Source organism: Diabrotica virgifera, chromosome 2 (assembly GCF_917563875.1).
Source record: "Diabrotica virgifera virgifera chromosome 2, PGI_DIABVI_V3a".
Lineage (NCBI taxonomy): Eukaryota > Metazoa > Arthropoda > Insecta > Coleoptera > Chrysomelidae > Diabrotica > Diabrotica virgifera.
Genome location: NC_065444.1, coordinates 169,800,482 through 169,822,017, shown reverse-complemented (window position 1 = coordinate 169,822,017; position 21,536 = coordinate 169,800,482). Strand labels below are relative to the sequence as shown.

General features: G+C 31.0%; 1 protein-coding gene across 1 annotated transcript in view; it reads right to left on the bottom strand.

Moving 5' to 3' along the window:
* The window catches only part of LOC114333557 (uncharacterized), a 69,365-nt gene extending 48,171 nt beyond the window's left edge, over positions 1-21,194 (bottom strand). The window contains exon 1 of the mRNA XM_028283446.2: positions 20,928-21,194. Coding sequence (XP_028139247.2) covers positions 20,928-21,178 — 251 coding nt within the window. The 5' untranslated portion in view covers positions 21,179-21,194. The remainder of the gene's footprint in view (positions 1-20,927) is intronic.
* Between the last annotated feature and the right edge of the window lie 342 nt (positions 21,195-21,536).

Genomic DNA, 21,536 nt, shown 5'->3' with positions numbered 1-21,536 from the left:
GAGTGAAAAACTTAGAAAGTACAACTTACATTTAAAAATAAATAAGTAAAGAAAAAAATAATTTTTAATAAAACTAATAATTAGCATTTCCTCCATTGGCCTGTATGCATGCCTGTAGACGATTTGGCATGCTACCGATTAACTGGTCCAGCTGGGCTTGCGGAATTCTCTCCCATTCTTCACGAGCAGCATCTTTTAGTTCGCGAAGTGTAATAGGGGGATTGTTTCGCTTTTTGATGCGTGTCTTGAGCATGTTCAATAACGTTCATATCGGGGGAATTCGAGGGCCACTGAAATGTAGATATTTCTTCTTCTTCCAGAAAATTTTGTACTGCTGCTGTTTGATGAGGAGGTGCGTTGTCACGCATAAATACAAATTCATCACCTACTGCCCCTCGGATTAGACGTACGACAGGATTTAAAACTTCCTCGATGTACACAGCACCAGTGACACTTCTCTCCAGAACCAGCAGTGGCGTCCGTGTACCACTCATAATACCACCCCAAACCATAATACTGCCACCTTCAAACGGGACACGCGGATGGGCTGTTTCTAGTCGGGCTTGTCGTCCTGGGGCCCTCCAAGCCAGTGTTTTTCGCGAATCAGATACCAAGAAAATTTTTGACTCATCATTATTCCAGTTAGGACCATGTTGCACCATTTCTCTGGCCCATTGCAACCTTACCATTTTGTGTTGGTAGGTTAGTTTAGGAACATGTAAGGGCCTTCTACGATACAAATTTACTGCATTTAGTCGGCGTGTTATTGTTTGCTGTGAAATATTTAGTCCTTGCAGCCTAGAAATTTCTCTGGATATACCACTTATGGATTCCAGCCGATTTCTTCGAGCTATCAATGTTATCTGCCGATCTTGTGATGATGTTGTACATCGACTTCTACCACTTCTGGGACGATCCTTGACGTCATTTGTCTCTTGGATTTTTTTTTATTTTAGATACAGCACTCTAAGTAACATCAACAATATTCGCGATATCACTTTGACTAAAGCCCTGTGGGAACAAAGCAATGACTCTAGATCTTTCAAAGTGAGATATCACGTTTCTAGGCATTTTTAAACGGCTCAATTCAAATTTAAACACATACTGAAATAATGTGTAAATACGCTAATCAGTTTAATGTTACCAAAATTGTCAAAATGATACAAAAACGATTCAACGTTTTTATCATTTTCATGTAAAAACGCTCTAAAATGAATATCAACAACAGTTTTGAAACCACCATAGGCGTAGATATATTATTTGTACGTATTCCAAACTTTTGGACATGTGTGTATGTCACTATAGACATTAAACAGTAGTGGCTATAATATACAGTATGCAGCAAAATAAACAGTACTAAAATGAAAATTTAAATGATTATTTATATATCGAGTATACATGATATAGCCCTTAAATCATTATTCGTGTCCTAAATTAACGATGCCATATGGCAAGTGGCGGATCTACGGGGAGGGAAAATAAGAAAATTTTCCCCCTAACAAGGTCTAACATTAAAGGAAAAAAATTGTTCAAACATAAAATTATATTAGCTGACATGAAACCGAAACCACAGAAAGACAAATTCAACCCAATAAACATGCTAGATATAAAAATTAAGGGAACTTAATGAAATGACTATAAGCTATTATTTATGTCTTTTATGTAATCTGAGTTTATATTTTTTATGTCTTTTGGTTGGTTTTTTTCATTGGAAGTTCCCCCTAAGGCAAATTTCCCCACCCAAGGCAAATTTCTAAACCTGCCGCTGCCTCTGGCACGAAAAAATTTTTAATTCTAGTCCGCAATTCCAAAATGACAGACGGCGGATCTGTCTGACTCCTTCAGGATTCCCCAAATGTACGCATCTGGTGGCGTTAGTTCTGGTGAGTGCCAACTTCCAAATTGATAGCGCAGTATTCGAACAGACTCCATAATAGTGTGACAGGTTGTCCCGTCCTGCTTAAACCATCATAATAAGTTGAAGAATATTATACCGGTCTCCCCTTACCACGTGTCCAAAATAGGCCATCTTTCTCTATTTGATGTTATTAACACATTCGCGGACACGCTGTCATTTTATACACGTATTCTTATGGAGTAAATGACTTCATATGCAGTCATGACCGCGAATGTGTTAAGCAGCTCGCGGGTAGCATTTGCTCTCTTAAGGACTGTCACATTTGTCAGCATAGCCGTCCATGGTGTTTTCAGTATACGTCTGTGCAGCCACATTTCAAAGGCCTCCAAACGGTTAATGTTGGATATTTTTAATGTCCATGCTTCGACACCATACAAGAGGACTGACCAAATGTAGCATTTAATCATGCGCTTTCGAAGTTGAAGTTGCAAGGTATCATAACAGAAGAATGACCTCATTTTTAAAAATGTTGTGCGGGCTATCTCGTCGTATCTCTTTTCTTTTTGTAGTATTTTCCCTCCTGATTTTATCATTTCAGCCGATATTTCTGTTATTCCGGGGCTTTTGATATTTTTCAGGCTCTTTATTTCGTTCTCTATTTCTTGTTATATGGGTGTTTCTATTGCTGTCTGATCATCTTCAATTTCATGGTTTGTTTCCTTTTATACTTCGCTCTTATTTAGCAGTTCTGTAAAATAGTTTTGCCAGTTTTCCATACTTTTTTCCGACCCATTTAGCATTATCCATTTATCGTCTCTCATGTGCGGGTTGTTTTTCTGATATTCTCTTTCCATTTTTACTTATCTTATTTCTTTTTTTTTAATTATTCTTCTATTTCTTTCAGTTTGTTCTCGTTGTATTTTCTTTTTTGGCTTCTACATTTTCTTTTCGTGATTTTCTCAATTCTCTGTATTCTTCTCTATTGGTATCTTCGTTATTTGTGAGATTTTTGGGCCTTACCTTTCTTATTGCTTCTGCTACTTCTAGACATTATTCATCATACAAATCTTTTTGTTTTATGTTTGCTCTTGTTTATCGCTAGGATTACTTTACTTGTCTTCAGTATTGCTTCTTTTATGTTTCCCCATTGTTTGTCTGGGTCTGATGTTTCTTGGTTCCTGATTAGTCTGTTGTTTATTGTCTATGTGTTATTATCTCTTAATAGTTCTATGTTGAATGGTTTTACAATATCTTGTTTTGTTTTATTGTTTTTTTATGTTATGCTCGATACTGTATTCTGCTCTGACCAAGTAGTGGTCCGAATTACATTACGCTCCTCTCATGCTTTTTACATTTATTACATTGTTTGCATGTTTCTTTTCTAATAAAATATGATCTATCTGATTTACTGTCTTTTTATCAGGGGAAATTCACGTTCCTTTAAATATACCCTTTCGACGTAATTGTGTGCTTCTAGTCACCATTTGCCTTTTTGTTGCAAAGCCTATTATTCTATGGCCATTATCATTCGACACCTCATGCTTAATGTATTTTTCTATACTTTCCAATTGCTCATAGAATTCATCTTTTTCTTCTTCTCTGGTATTTTCAATCGGTGCATGTACATTTATTATACTTATGTTTTGTTTCTCTCCTTTTACTTTTATTGTACATAATCTATATGATATTGGTTGGAATGTGATCACTCTTTTTTTCCATTTTCGATGTTAGTCCGTTCTTTAACGGTAAAATATTGCAAAATCTCTAAATTTTAAAGAACCGCTTGGATTGACATGAAATTTGGCATACACATAGCTAACAAGTCAAAGAAAAAAAGTGATATTGTGCCGATATGTGCTTTTGCCCTGGGGGTGGTTTTCACCCCCTCTTGGGGGTGAAAAAATATTCGTCCAAAGAAAGTCAGGAAATGGATAAACTGGCTAATTTTAAGTAACTTTTGTTCTATAGAGTTTTTTCACTAAGTCAATTCTTTTCGAGTTATTTGGCAGTGAATATGTTCATTTTTTCAACAAAATAACCACGCTTTTAGACGGTTTTTAGCAAATAACTCATATAGTAAGTATTTTGTCGAAAAAACATTTTCTTTATTTTTTTACATTTCCGGACTTATTTTGGACACATATTTTTTCACCCCCAACAGGGGGTGAAAGTCACCCCCAGGGCAAAAGCACACATCGGCACAATATCACTTTTTTCTTTGACATGTAAGCTATACGAATGCCAAATTTCATGTCAATCCAAGCGGTTCTTTAAAATTTAGAGCAAAAACCGTGAAAGAATAGACTATGTATTATAAAACCTGTTCCTAACAGTCTGGTTTCTCCCCCGCTTTTAATAAATACCATGTCTCCTATTTCTACTATTTCTGTCTCCAATTGTTTTGTCTCCTGTAAAGCTATTATTGCTACTTTATGTCTTTTAATTTCTCTAATTAATTCTTTGAGTTTTCCTGTGTGCGTATGTGCCTCTTACATTCCATGTACCCAAGTTGACTTTGATTTTCTTTTTGTTGTTATTCTTACTCATTGCCTTGTCCATTGTCTGCGTGGTTTCCGCTTCATTTACCTACCTCTCTTGCGAACTGTATCTTATAATTTTTTCGGCATTTCTTTCTTATTTCTGTCTTAATTTGTTTTATTTCCGTAGTTCCTAATCCTCTTCTTTGCATTGTTCGTCGTCATTTGTTTCATTTCACTGCTGGTGCTAAAAGATATTGATGAAGGCATCTCAATAAATGGAGTCAAGCTCAGTAACCTGCGGTATGCAGATAATACAATAGTGTTTTTCAATACAATAGGAAGCCTGCAAATCAAATTAATAAAATAACGGAAACAAGTAGAACATATGGATTAGATATAACCAGCATATACACCAGCAAAACCAAGCTAATGATCATCAGCAAGCAAAACATAACTGGAGCAAATCTATATGTGAACCAAATGAGAATTGAACGTGTCTCACAATACAACTATTTGGGAACTATAATTAATGAGTCGTAGGACAATACTCAAGAGATTAGATGTCGCATCGGAAAGGCAAAAATTGCATTCTTAACTATGAGCTCTGTGTTCAAGATCCATGACCTCACTCTAAAAGCAAAAATAAGGCTCCTCAAATGTTACGTGTACTCAGTGCTTCTATACGGTGTATAAACGTGGACACTGAAGGCAAAAACTCTATCGAAACTTAAGTCTTTTGAGCTATGGTTGTACAAAAAGATCCTGAAGATACCATGGACAGACAAAGTCACCAATGACGAAGTACTACGGAGGATGAACAAAACCGCAGATTTAGTCAACATCGTGAAGGGCCGTAAGCTGCAGGACTTGCAACAATGCATTTTACAACGAAAAATTGAAGGAAAAAGGGCCCCAGGACGAAGAAGAATATCCCGGCTTGCTAACCTGAGGGCATGGTATAGAAAGACCTTAACACAACTATTCCGTATAGCAATCATCAAAGTCATAATAGCCAGAATTATCGCCAAAGTCCGTTCTGAACGGACAGGCACCCTAAGATGAAGAAGAAGCTGGTGTTTAGTTTTTGCTTTGGTCTCGTTTGATTCATGCTTTTTCAGCGCCATATTTCATGATCTCAAAGCTTTAAAGAAAGCAGATACATTTTTGAGCTTATTTGATGTGAGCTAAATTAACAATGGGACCTCAGCATTGAAATAAAATAACAAGTTGAGATGGCCAAAAGCGCATTCAATAAGATGAAAGCACTATTATTATACAGGGTGTAACGAAAATACAGGTCATAAATTAAATCACATATTCTGAGACCAAAAATAGTTCGAATGAACTTAATTTATCTTAGTACAAATATGCACATAAAAAAAGTTACAGCCCTTTGAAGTTACAAAATAAAAATCGATTTTTTCGAATATATCGAAAACTATTAGAGATTTTTTATTGAAAATGGACATGTGGCATTCTTATGGCAGGAACATCTTAAAAAAGAATTATAGTCAAATTTGTGCACCCCATAAAAATTTTATGTGGATTTTGTTCCCTTAAACCCCCAAACTTTTGTGTACGTTCCAATTAAATTATTATTGTGGTACCATTAGTTAAATTCAATAGTTCTATAACTTTTTTGCCTCTTAGTATTTTTTCGATAAGGCAGTTTTTATCGAGTTGCGGCTTTTTTTTAATATGTTTACATAAAAATTTTATGGAGGTTTTGTTCCTTTAAACCCCCCAAATGTTTGTGTATGTTCCAATTAAACTTTTACTGCGGTACCATTAGTTAAACACAGTGTTTTTAAAACTTTTTTGCCTCTTTGTATTTTTTCAAGAAGGCACTTTTTATCGAGATATTACTTATTTTTTAATATGGTTCAAAATATACCTAAAAATGTAAATCATAAATAAATTTTCATATTATTACCTAGTCTCCATAATCGTACTTAGCCATATACAAATATGTGGTGGATTTGACAAATATTCAAAATATCTCGATAAAAACTGACTTTTGTAAAAAGTACTAAGAGGCAAAAAAGTTTTTAAAATATTGTGTTTAGCTAATGGTACTACAATAATAATTAAATTGGAACGTACACAAAAGTTTGGGGGGGTTTAAAGGAACAAAACCCCCATACATTTTTATGGGGTGTACAAATTTGACTATAATTTTTTCTTAAGATACTACTACCATAAGAATGCCACATGTCTATTTTCAATAAAAGATCTCTAATAGTTTTCGACATATTGGAAAAAATCGATTTTTATTTTGTAACTTCAAAGGGCTGTAACTTTTTTTATGTGCACATTTGTACTAAGGTAAGTTAGGTTCAATCGAACTATTTTGGGCCCCAGAATATGTGATTAAATTTATGACCTGTATTTTTGTTACACCCTGTATATAGGGGAGTGCATATAGATTTTCACTTCGAAAAAAATCAAACAATACAAAACTTTTTGTAATTTCAAATGGGGATTCATTTTTTCGAATCCTGAGAAAACTAATAAGTATTTTTGAAAAATTTAAACCCAGAATGAAAGATTACGTTATTGGCGAGGGCCGAAAGTCCCTGCGATTTTATTTATTCTAGGACTTTCGGCCCTCGGTAATAATATATTGTTTCATTCTGCGTTTAAATTTTTCAAAAATATTTATTGGTTTTTTCAGGATTCGAAAAAAATGAACACAATATCCGTGGTAATATTTCCAAATCTATCTTTGTCATACAACGCACTCAGTCGAATAGAATATTGTCAGCATACTGTCAGTCAGACAGTGACAATCAGTGACAATTTTAAATATTTGACATGGCATCGTAGTCCGGACGCATCTGTTTTGAGATGGACGTTGAGAGGTGACTCAAATTTTTTTGCAGAATTTGCTTGAAAATAAATCAAATAATAATATTTGAGTTATCATCCCTCTCAAAAAGGTCCGGAACATTGTTTAAATAATCAAAGTGTCAAAAAATGAAGGAAAAATTCGACTTTTTTCTTGGTTTTTTTATTATAACTTTAAAAGTATTCATTTCTGAGAAAAGTTGTACTGACATAAAAGTTGCGTAATTATATTTCCTATAAAATAGAATTAGTTAAAAATTTAAAAAATGGTCACCCTAGTTGCAAAATTGCAATAGTTGCGAAAAAACCATACAAAAACAAGTATTCGCATTTTACGTTTTTCAAACATTTATGCTACACTTACGACCTTCATGTTTCACCCAGAAAAACTTAATGATATAGTAAAATAATACGGTAAATTTCATTAAGATCGGTTAAATATATTTTGCAAAATAAATTTTGCAATCCAGCTTTCGCAAAAAAAATTCATTTTTTCAAAATGTTACAGGACTGAAAATAAATCAGATAGCAAGTTGAATTTTTTTTTGCTTATAGAAGTGTACTATACCTTTGATTTGCAATTTTCAAAATTAAAATCGATTAATTAACGCGGCGTCAGAAAATTTTTGAAATAAACAATAATTTTTGGTGCTACGCGCAGGACAGCGGTGTTCGATTCACACAAGTTGATTTCCACCAAAATTTCTTCCAATCTTTATCTAATATATTATTATGTTAGTCTATATTTTGTTGTATTTTAATATTTTAATTCCACAAAAATCGAACTAATTATTGTTTGTGAAATATTGTTTAAACAATTGCATATGTTTAAAAATAATAAACTGTTATTATTTAAGTTAAAATATATCAACAAAGACAGTTTTTGCTAATAAAAGTGTTATTTCAAAGGATAGAGTATGTGTTTTTATTTTGCAATAAACAAATTTATTTATTTATATCGAAATGTAATAAAAATTAAAATGTATCAATCATTATCAAAGGTCATTGGAATGCCCAATCAGAGCAAACTATCCGCTGTCCTGCGCGTAGCACTAATAATTAATGTTTATTTAAAAAAATTCCTGACGCCGTGGCGTTAATCGATTTTAATTTGGCAAAATTGCAAATGAAAGGTACAGTACACTTCTATACGCAAAAAAATTTTCAACTTGCTATCTACCTACTTTATTTTCAGTCCTGTAACATTTTGAAAAAATGAATTTTTTTTACGAAAGCTGGATTGCAAAATGTATTTTGCACAATCTATCAAACCGATCTTAATGAAATTTACAGTATTGTTTCACTGTATCATAAAGTTTTTTAGGGTGAAATATGAAGGTCCTAAGTGTAGCATAAATGGTTCAAAAACGTAAAATGCGAATACTTGTTTTTGTATGTTTTTTTCACGATAATTGCTATTTTGCAACAAGGGTGACTATTTCTTAAATTCTTAACCAATTTTATGTTGTAGCAAATTTAATTACGCAACTTTTATGTCAGTACAACTTTTCTCGGAAATGAATACTTTTAAAGTTATAATCAAAAAACCAAGAAAAAAATCGAATTTTTCCTTAATTTTTTGACATTTTGATTATTTAAACAATGTTCCAGACCTTTTTGAGAGGGAGGATAACTCAAATATTATTATTTGATTTATTTTCAAGCAATTTCTGCAAAAAAATTTGAGTCACCTCTCAACGTCCAAATGTACTAATATTTTTACAGATGCGCCCTGGTCTATCGGGAATATTTTAAGTTTTAATAAAAAATTGATTTAAGACGTGGACTTAATAAAAAGTTATTCAAGTGTGATCCAAGTATTTTGTTGTTCAAAATTGTAAGCGTTCCATAGTAACAATATATCATTGTTAAAAAATCACTTTAACACTTTTCTTCTTTTCTCGATTAAGTATTAGTTTTTGTTACATTCTCGATTGAGTATTAGTTTTTGTTGTACATATAAATTATTACAATCACTGAATACATAGTTAGTGAAAAAATTATCACATTTATTAACTGAATTAATAATTTGCAATTATAAAAATAACAATTATCCAAGAACATTCAAAAGCCATCTCTTTAAATTAATGATGACATTTTCAAGTAGAATGATATTCTAGTAATGTTTACATATCCATACCAGTGTGAATTTTACTACCCGTAATTTACCGTGTAAAGACAGAAAAAGTAGGGATACCCGTAAAATATTTGCGAATTATGTACCGATGGCCTTAAGAAATATTTAATAAACAACATATCAAAAAGTTCTACTCGAGAAGTGGGTACTTCCGTTTTTAATAAACAAATGAACTGCGAAATTAGATGTTTGTTTCAATAACTCCGAAAATATAAATTTTAGAAAAAATTGACTTGACCATTTAAAAATTCAGGAAATTTTACAAAAAAAAAACCTCATATAAAGAATTTTCTAAAATTAAATCTGTATCTTCTATAATTTTTATTTATAACGCTAAAGTCACCCTTCTCACAAACATTGGCGCAATGTAAACTAGCGTACGGCGAAGTGCACGGTTGAGTTATTTTAATGTAATTCTTTAACTAGTGGATCAAATAACATTCTACAAATTGAACATGAAAGAAGAATAATTAAGCTATCTTATGGTTATAATAAAAAGAAATAAAATGTATGGGCATAAGTACGCTGGGGGCGGAAAATGAGCCTTAGATGAATTTTGTTTAAAAATTATTTAAAAATGTGTAACTAATACAATTTTTCTTATAAAACCCTCAATTTTGCACAACTTACCTTTCAAGCATCTTACTAAATGATGTTTTATTCAAAAAAAAATCTCAAAAATTTAATTCAAATGATATGACATCTCAAAAAATGTAATTTTTGAAATCTTCGTAGTTTTACAGAATTACCACCACTTTAAGACGGTATTACTCAAGTTTGAATAGATCTATTACTGTTTTAAAGTGCTTTTTTAAAGCTTAGGATGTAGTCTTTAAAATACACTAAATTATTTTACTTTAAAAATGAGATAACAAAAATGTAATACAAAAACCGAAAATTACCATCTAAAAAAATGTTTATACAAAGTGATCAAAACTTTTTCTGTAAAACTTACCTAAAATACATTTAATAATAAGCTTCAACAATAATAAATGTTCAGCAAAAAAAATTTTTCCAGCTCTTATACAGTATGTCTGCGTAATTTGGAACCTATTGATAACTTTTTTATTATCAGTTTTAAGAAAAAAAGTTATTCTTTGTAAAATATTCTGCAGCGTATATTATCTAAGATACAATCATCAAATATCAAATTTAGTTAATTTTATACGAGGTATGTCAAAAAATATGAATTTCACTCAATAGTGAGTACAATTACATTTTACAATATCGAAAAGTGTTATTAAGAAAAGTTGTTTGGAAATAAAAATTTGGTTTAGTGTTCAATTACATCCTTCTAATTAAAATATTGTGAATAATAAAGGCACTTAACTCTTAAGAAAAATTCATATTTTTTAGATACCTCGTATAGAATTAAAAAAATTTGATATCTGATGGTTGTATCTTAGATTTTGGACCAGGGAGAGCATTTTATGAAGAATAACTTTTTTTCGTTAAAGTGATAATAAAATAGTTATCATAATTGTAATAAAATGATGATAAGTATCCGTAATTTGAGAAAAAATTGAATTTTTTTTTTCGATTAGAATGATGTTATTGTATATTTAAACATAGTTTTTAATTTCAAACAACTTTTCATAATAGCGTTTTCTGATATTCTGGAATATAAAGGTACTTTACTCTTTAACAAAATTCATATTTTTAAAATAACTCGTATAAAATTGATAAAATTTGATATCTGATATTTGAATTTTAGATTTTTGACTATTCAGAGCATTTTATGAAGAATAACTATTTTTCGTAAAATTGATAATAAAAAAGTTTTCCATGTGGTTCCTAGCTACGCAGACACACTGTATAAAAGCTTCTGCATAAGAATTTTCAAATTGCAATGCCATATTCGGATTCAGCATAATCGAAAACAAAATAGAAACATATTTGATCAAGGAAAATGATGAATTTAACGATATTTTTAAAATTATTTATACAAAACAATTGTTATTGTTTAAACAATTAATAAACAATTAGCGGCCAAATCTGCGAGTAGAACTTTTTACTTTAACATGTATATAAACTAACAAAAAAGTTTTAAAAAAATATAAACTTGTTTGAATTTTTCCGAACCAATGCATATTTTCGTCCTAATTGCACTCACCTAATAATGAAAACCTGGGAATAGAAATTAGAACTAGAGTATTTAGATGCTACGTATTATATTATATCCTTTTATATAGATTTGAAGCCTGGACAGTTACGGACGCAATTGAAAAAAGATTTGTCAGCTTTGATATGTGGTGTTATCGAAGAATGTGGAAAATATCATGGACACACCACTTACGGTAGCATTAAGAAAGATGAAAAAAGAAAAAAAAATACTCAACAATATGACGAGCTAGGACATCTCGGCGTCGCTGTTTCGGTGGGGCAATTTCGACATCGCCGTGTGGGCGTATAGCCAAGTTGATGTCAGCCATTTTGGCGTCGGCCATTTCTACATCGAAATTAATTTGTGACGTTACAGGTTACTTCTGTCAGTTCAATAATTAAAAAGTTGACTCTAGACTCTACGTTTTAAGGTTACTGATGTTACCATCAGTGGCGGCTGGTCAGAGGAGGCAAGGGAGGCTTAGCCTCCCCATACATTTTTTACACACGCTACACTGTTTTGTTTACTTTGCTTCGCGTTAGAGATATCGCAAAAAGTTATTTGAACAAGTTGTTCCAAATAATATTCTAACCCCACATACCAAATTTCAGCACAAAATTCGCACTTTTAGTTTTTTCATTATTTGTAGTCGGGATCCTAAAATCGCAGAGGAGGCTGCTGGCCGGAAAATCTCACTTGCTAATGTTCCGCGTATAGTCCAGGGCGGATCTGTTTTGAGATGGACGTTGAGAGGTGACTCAAATTTTTTTGCAGAAATTGCTTGAAAATAAATCAATTAATAATATCTGAATTATCCTCCCTCTCAAAAAGGTCCGGAACATTGTTTAAATAATCAAAATGTCAAGAATTTAAGGAAAAATTCGATTTCTTTCTTCGTTTTTTGATTATAACTTTAAAAGTATCTATTTCCGAGAAAAGTTGTACTGACATAAAAGTTGTGTAATTCAATTTACTACAATATAGAATTGGTTAAAAATTTAAAAAATAGTTACCCTAGTTGCAAAATAGCAATAATTGCGAAAAAACCATACAAAAACAAGTATTCGTATTTTACGTTTTTCAACCATTTATGCTACACTTAGGACCTTCATATTTTACCCAGAAAAACTCTATGATACAGTAAAACAATGCTGTAAATTTTATTAAGATCGGTTCAATAGATTTTGCAAAATAAATTTTGCAATACAGTTATCGCAAAAAAAAATCATTTTTTCAAAATGTTACAGGACTGAAAATAAATCAGATAGCAAGTTGAATTTTTTTTTGCTTATAGAAGTGTACTGTACCTTTCATTTGCAATTTTCAAAATTAAAATCGATTAATTACCACGGCGTCAGAAAATTTTTGAAATAAACAATAATTTTTGGTGCTACGCGCAGGACAACGGTGTTCGATTCACACAGGTTGATTTCCACCAAAATTTCTTCCAATCTTTATCTAATATATTATTTTCTTACTCTATATTTTGTTGTATTTTAATTTTTTAATTCCACAAAAATCAAACTAATTTTATTATTGTTTGTGAAATATTGTTTAAACAATTGCATATGTTTAAAAATAATAAACTTTTATTATCTAAGTTAAAATATATGAACAAAGAAAGTTTTTGCTAATAAAAGTGTTATTTCAAAGGATAGAGTATGTGTTTTTATTTTGCAATAAACAAGTTTATTTATTTATAGAAATGTCATAAAAATTAAAATGGATCAATCATTATCAAAGGTCATTGGAATGCCCAATCAGAGCAACCTATCCGCTATCCTGCGCGTAGCACCAATAATTAATGTTTATTTAAAAAAATTCCTGAGGCCGTGGTGTTTAACGATTTTAATTTTACAAAATTGCAAATGAAAGGTACAGTACACTTCTATATGCAAAAATTTTTCAACTTGCTATCTGCTTTATTTTTAGTCCTGTAACATTTTGAAAAAATGAATTTTTTTTACGAAAGCTGGATTGCAAAATTTATTTTGCAAAATCTATTGAACCGATCTTAATGAAATTTACAGTATTATTTTACTGTATCATAAAATTTTTCAGGGTGAAATATGAAGGTCCTAAGTGTAGCATAAATGGTTGAAAAACGTAAAATGCAAATACTTGTTTTTGTATGTTTTTTTCACAATTATTGCTATTTTGCAACAAGGGTGACTATTTCTTAAATTTTTAACCAATTTTATGTTGTAGGAAATTTAATTACGCAACTTTTATGTCAGTACAACTTTTCTCGGAAATGAATACCTTTAAAGTTATAATCAAAAAACCAAGAAAAAAATCGAATTTTTCCTTAATTTTTTGACATTTTGATTATTTAAACAATGTTCCGGACCTTTTTGAGAGGGAGGATAACTCAAATATTATTATTTCATTTATTTTCAAGCAATTTCTGGAAAAAAATTTGAGTCACCTCTCAACGTCCAAATGTACTAATATTTTTACAGATGCGCCCTGGCCTAGTAGCCCAGCAGCGTTTAAGGATGGTTTAAGGAGACCCGGTCTGCACATCGCTTAACGCACACGCTGCCCGGAGATCGGGCATGTGAGATTTTTCGGCCAGCAGCCTCCTCTGCGGATTTTAGTATCCTGACTACAAATAATAAAAAAACTAAAAGTGCGAATTTTGTGATGAAATTTAGTATGTGGGATTAGAATAATATTTGGAACAACTTGTTTAAATAACTTTTTCCGATATCTGTAATGCAAAGCAAAATATCGGTAATTTACCGTGTTTTTGCATTCGTAGAGTAAGCCGCTTTTAGAATTAAAAAAATTCAGTTGAGTATCTTAAACAATGTAAACCTTCAACCTGTTGGACTGCAAAACTTCAAATCTGTATTTATTTTGATATGCATATCTACTTACAGAGATAGAATTATTAACAAATAAACGACACAAACTTTGGTAATACACTATTACAATTATACTAACTATTTTTAAAATGATATGATATTATGAAATAATTATGAATTATGATGATATTATACAATGTAAATAAAAAATGGTCAAAAAATGGTGCCTTAAATTAGATTTTTTTTGGCGGATTTTTTTTGCTAGTACAAATTTTTCTAGATAATTTACAGTTAGGTATAGCCTCCCCTATTGAAAAAAATCACGAGCCGCCACTGGTTACCATGGTCACTTTCAAACATGCGCGTTTGAGAACACTCGATTTACGTACTCTACAGCGTTCTTTAAATAAACAAAAAAGCAGTACCAATATAAAAATTAATTTAATTGTAAATACAATATTTGACATAGAGTGCGTTCATAAAGTAACGCATAAATTCATTATTTCGTAAACCGGCAACTTTATGGAAAAATCCCGAGACAGGTCGATTTTTATTTTTAAATTCCGATTTTTTGGCATATTTATATATCATACTAGTGATGTCATCCATCTGGGAGTGATGACGTAATCGATGATTTTTTTAAATGAGAATAGGGATCAAAACAAAAAACAAAAGTCATGCACTCCGAAGAAACCGTGACAATAATAAACAACAAAGTTATAGAAAAAGTTGAAAACTATAATATATACTTAGGACAAAAAATAATACTAAATAGGGAAATTCAAACAGAAGAAATAAAAAGAAGAAGAAAATGGGCAGCATTCGTCAAACTGAACTATATACTCAGAAATTAGCAAATTCAACTACATCTTAGATCTAAAGTTTTTGATGCATGCATTATTCCGATATTAACATATGAGGCACAAACATGGACAATCATAAAAAAGAATATGAACATACTCCGAGTCACTCAACACGCGATGGAAATAGCAATGCTTGGCATATCACTTAAGCACAGGAAAACAAACACATGGATAAGACAGAAAACCAAAGTCACCGATGTGGGACAAAAATCATTAAAATTAAAATGGGAATGCGCTGGATATGTAGCTAGGAGCGATCTAAACAAATGGCACAGAACAATTCTAACCTAGAGACCATACCAACACAAAAGACCCAGAGGTAGACCTCATATGAGATGGACAGATAATCTGAAACGGAGTGCCGGGAAAAATTGGCTACAAGTAGCGTACAACAAAAAACAATAGAAAGGTAGACCTCATATGAGATGGACAGATAATCTGAAACGGAGTGCCGGGAAAAATTGGCTACAAGTAGCGTACAACAAAAAACAATAGAAAGGAAGACTTGAAGAGGCTTATGTTCAGATGTGGACGTGAATGGCTAGACGAAGAAGAAGAAGGGATCATGTGATAGCTCATTTGAAAGGGTATTCAATTATCTATTCACTGATATAAACATTAACATAATTATTTATACAAGGTGTTCAAAAAATATTTTTTTAATTAAAATAATTGAGACAAAAAAAATGTATGTAATTTATTTAATTCAAAATAGGTTTTACTGTTGTCAGAAAACAGGAAAAAAATTTTATTTGACAAATAAATGTTGTTTTCCGCTTAAATTCAATATTGAAGCTGTCACCCACCTGCCTCTAGGCAGTTTGAACGTTTTGTTTAAGAAAAATCAATGTTTATTTGTCAAGTAAAATTTTTTTCTCTTTTCTGACAGTAGTAAAATGTATTTTGAATTAAGTAAATTACATACATTCTTCTTTTTGCCTCAATTATTTCAATTAAAAAAAATTTTTTGAAAACCCTGCATAAATAATTATGTGAATATTTATACTATTAAATAGAGAATTGAATACCCCCTTTCAAATGAGCTATCACATGACCCCTATGTTCTTTTAAGAAAGTCGTGGATTACGTCATCACGCTTAGAAGGATGATGTCACTAGTATGATATATATGCCAAAAAATCGTCATTTAAAAATAAAAATCGACCTGTTCGGGATTTTTCCTTAAAGGCGCTGGTTTACGAAATAACGAATTTATGCGTTACTTTATGGACCCACTATATAAATATTACATATTATGTGTTTTTATCCAACTTACAAAAATTATTCAACAAATATAAATTGTATTTTATGTGCTAGTTCTCTTAGAAATTCTAAAATATTTCCGTTTAGGTACATCAAAGTTTCTAACAAGCCTTGAAATGCGATCATTCGCCACTCTGTATTTTCTTAGTTTCAAAGGGGGCCTTTCTTAGTTTCAAATGGCCCCGCCGTAACGGCGACGGCGAAATTTCCTATCCCCACATTATGAAGGAAAGAAAAATAAGCTCCTTTGGTCACATACTACATACATTTTGGTTATACAAGGAAAAGTCGAAGAAAAACAGGTTGAAAATTTTAAAACGGTGGAGTGGAAAAATAACAATAAAACTCTCCAGAATCGCTGCAGAGTTAAGTGCACAGTTAAATGGGTCGTGATGATCGCCAATGCCCTTAAAGGGTGAGGCACATGAAGAAGAAGAATCGGACCAGGGTATGATCGGAAGGCTGCACGACAGGTGTGTCCTAGTCTTAATGCTATATTATATATATTACAACAGTAGTAGAGCCCAATGATATGGGCATGTACAAAGAATGCCGGAGCACAGATGGCCGAAAAGATTACTGAACTGGGACCCGTGGGTAGGAAGACCTGCTGTGAGATGGAAAACTCACATAGGAAATGCTATAATAGATAGAGACCTCAGAGATGGCGACTGGGAAAATAGATTATGGAAGACGAAAACGGCAAACTCATAATGGGAAAAGGCCAAGAAGGATTATAAGCTTTAATTTGACACCTCATTTGTCATTCTACCTGCTTTAACGACGAAGGAGTTGAGTTCACGGACAGACAGACAGACGGACGGACAGACGGACGTGGATAATTCAAAGCTTTTACATTTTTTCAAAATTGGTGAAAACAATATTAGTGCAGTCACTGAAGGTGGAAATGAGCTATTACCTCCGATTTCGTTGAACCTCCATCGATTTGCATGAAAATTGGTGAGTGATTAGAGGATATCTCAAGGAACAAAGGTGACATGGTGCCAACTTGCGCCTTTACCCTGGGGGTGGATGCCACCCCTCCTCGGGGGTGAAAATTATTTTATTAAAAATAACACCACAATTCGATAGAGGGACAAATTATAAGCAAAATTTGTTATATAAATTTATTAAAATAAATCAACACTTTTTGAGTTATTAAAGATCAAAGATTTTAATTTTTCGTGAGAAAAATGTATGTTGTTAACCGATTTTTGATAAATACCTAACTCAAAAACTATAAGTTTGTGCAAAAAAGTTATTATTGTCAAAATTGAGGCTAATAAAAACTCAAATAAACTCCTTACTTGAAAAACCTTTCAATGTTAACTAAAAGTGAGTTATAGGTAATTGAATGTATATTTCTTTCGTCGAGTACCCAAATCTAAGTATTCAACCTTAACCACCGGGAAAATGGTGCATTTTATAACATAAACTAATTAAACATTTGTCAAAGTTCATAGAAATATCTATCAAATAAGCACTCGAACAAGTTGATAGAATAGCATCAAAATTTATGCACAACAATGTTTCAAAATATATCTTTTAAAAAATTTTCCAAAAAAATGTTATTGTTTTTTTGTAAATAACTTCGTTAATTTTTAAGATATAAGGTTCACCTAAAAGCTAATTAAAATCTGATTCCAAGGTCTATTAAAAAACGTCAAAATTTGTCTTTTAAACCTCTTACTTTTTTAATATTAAAAGGTTAAATGGCCCCGGTTACATGGTTCTCGCAGCAAAATTGAAATATTAAACGTTTCTATCTCGGTTATTATTTACTCTACGGAAATAGTAAAATGGATAAAGTATTTGGAACAGAAAAAACTAAAATTTAGTTATACAGTATGTCCCTGTAAGTTGTATCCATATGGAAAACTTTTTTAATATTAATTTTACGAAAAAAGTTATTCTTCATAAAAAGCTCTGCATGGTCCAAAACCTAAGATTTAACCATCAAATATCAAACTTTTTTAATATTATACGAGGTATGTCAAAAAGTTTGAATTTCACTCAAGAGTAAAGTAGCTTTATTTTTCACAATATTGAAAATTGCTATTATGAAAAGTTGTCTGGAATTAAAAACTGTATTCTAATATGCAATTACATCTTTCTAATTTAAAATTTTTTTTTTTGAAAAATTCTGGATAACTTACATTATTTTCAGTTATTTCAATTCAGAAATCTGAATCACTTTTATTATTAATTTTACGAAAAAAAGTGATTCTTAATAAAAAGTTATGCATGCTCTAAAACCTAAAATACAACCATCGCATGTCAAATTTTATCAATTTTATACGAGGTATGTCAAAAAATATGAATTTCGCTCAAGAGTAAAATAGGTTTATTGTTCACAATATCGAAAACTGTGATCAGGAAAAGTTATTTAGAATTAAAAATGAATGAAGAATGTTTCAGTATGTAATTACATCCTTCTAATTGAAATATTCTGAACTATAAAGGTACTTTACTATTGATCTAAATTTATCTTTTTTGACATACCTCGTATAAAATTGATAAAATTTGATATAAGATGGTTGTATTTTAGGTCTTAGACCATCCAGAACCTTTTATTAAGAATCGCTTTTTTTCGTAAAACTAATAATAAAAGAGTTATCAGAATTGAAATAACTGAAAATAATGTTAGTTATCCATAATTTTTCAAAACGTTTTTTTTTTCAATTAGAAGGATGTAATTGCATATTAGAATATAGTTTTTAATTCCAAACAACTTTTCATAATAACAAATTTCAATATTGTGAAAAATAAAGCTACTTTACTCCTGAGTGAAATTCAAACTTTTTTACATACCTCGTATAATATTCAAAAAAATTGATATTTGATGGTTAAATCTTAGGTTTTGGACCATGCAGAGCTTTTTATGAAAAATAACTTTTTTTCGTAAAATTAATAATAAAAAAATTTCCATATGGATACAACTTACAGGGACATACTGTATATAATTTTTTACGTATATTGAGTATTTTTGGAGTTATTATCAAAAGAAAATGAAAAGTACGATAATTTTAAAAATTCTGATTTTTTTAAATTATATTTTTTCTTTTCAAAAATATGCATTCTAAACCGGTCAAAATTGTTTAAATCATTAACTATGTTAACTTAAGAAATTCTTGTGAGGATTACTACAAATTTTAATTTTTGTGGAAATGGGGTATGTTTTATTTTTCACTTTTTCCTAAAAAAATCGAAAGGGTTCTCTTATTTTCATCATAACTTGCTTAATTTTGATGCTATTAACTTCTACTGGAGCTCATTTGATAGGTATTCCGAAGTACTTTGACAAGTGTTTAACAAGTATATTATATAAAATGCATCGTTTTCCCGTTATGTAACCTTGAATAATTAGATTTGAGTATTCGTCGAAAAAATGTACATTCAATTACCCATAACTCACTTTGAAATAACATTAGTTTAGTTCTTTAAGTGGGGAGTGTATTAAATTTTTTATTATCTTTAATTTTGGTAATAATAGCTTTTTTAAAAAAGTTTATAGTTTTTGAGTAATACGTGAAAAACAGCTTTAAAACATGCATTTTTTTAAAGAAAAAATAAAATTTTTGATATTTAATAACTCAAAAAGTATTGATTTATGTTAATAACCTTATATAACAAATTTTGCTTAGAAGTTGCCCCTCTATCGATTTCTGGTATTATTTTTAATAAAAAAATTTTACCCCCGAGAAGGGGTGGCATCCACCCCCAGAGTAAAAGCGCAAGTTGGCATCATGCCACCTTTGTTCCTTGAAGTATCTTCTAACTACTCACCAATTTTCATGAAAATCGATTAAGGTTCAACGAAATCGGAGGTGAAAACCTTCAGTGACTCCACTAATTAATTCGTACTCGATTTTATTCGTAAGTGTATCTTTTCTTTTAATTTTTTGAGAAAAACTCATATATTGATTTATAGCATGTATCAATATCTTCATTCGATGTATCATATTATGATATATTATATCGATGTATAATTTTTTTTTGTTGTCCCTGTTGGGACGTGATTTGGGAATTCCCCGCATGTAAAAGTCCTTATATGTTCGCTAAATTACTTTCGACTCGAGACTAGGCCGTACGAGTTTATCCTGAAGTGTGAGTCTTTATTATAACATAATAAACTAGTTTGGTCTAGGACACACTAGTTTGGCCTAGGCCATACTAGTTTATCCTAACGCGCTTAGTTTGGCCGGTAACATAATTATATACCTACATCTAGATAATAATATAAATGCATAGCAAAGAATAGATGACGATCACAATCTATTCTGCATGCCTATAGATAAATCAATTGGCATTTTTTGGCAATAACTATAACGTTGGTTAAGGTAAGGTATGCATAATACAAAGTAAAAAGAAAGCGGAAGTATAATACTAGCAAAACATCATTAAAACTGCTTAGAACTTCTTTAAACATACGATCGCCATCGTCAAATGGAGAAATATTACATAAAAAAAAGGCAATGCCATCCAAGTAAAGTAACATACTCTTGGTGCTTAAATTTTATTATTACCTACCATACTTGAAAAATTTAAAATCTGTGTTTTACTTACTCAAACTTTTCAGGTTCATATTTTACTAGCTTAGCCAATTTCAACTTCCCATTGGACGTAAGAAATTCTGTGTCAAAATATTCTGTATTGAATCCCTGGGCCAAAGAAATAACCCCCAGCAAGAATATCGTAAAAACACTTTTGTTAATCATATTGTTCGCAGTATGAATGCTTAATCTAAACTTATAAGTAAAAACAATAAATGTTTCTCTACTTAGATAGATACACTCGCATAAACCAATAACGTTCATGGACGCACTTGAAGATAAAATATGGTAATTTTTAACGATAAATTTAGATTTTCTTATAAATCAAGTATAAAAAACTTTCGTGGAATTTTTTATTATTTATCAGTATGTTCTCTATCATGTGAACTTTTCGTTTTCTTTTCTTCTCTCCATACTACAACATATTTTGGCATAATATTTTAATATCACCTCAGCAAAAAGCTTTATTTCTAAGGCCAAAAATGAGTACCTCGTGGTAGTAAATACGAAAACTGTTCGTTTCCGTTTCCTGAAAAAATTAACAAAACACTGTCACCGCAGTATCTTTTAACCAAAATTTTTTGAGACTTTTTATTAACTTCAACTCTAATACCAGTTTTAA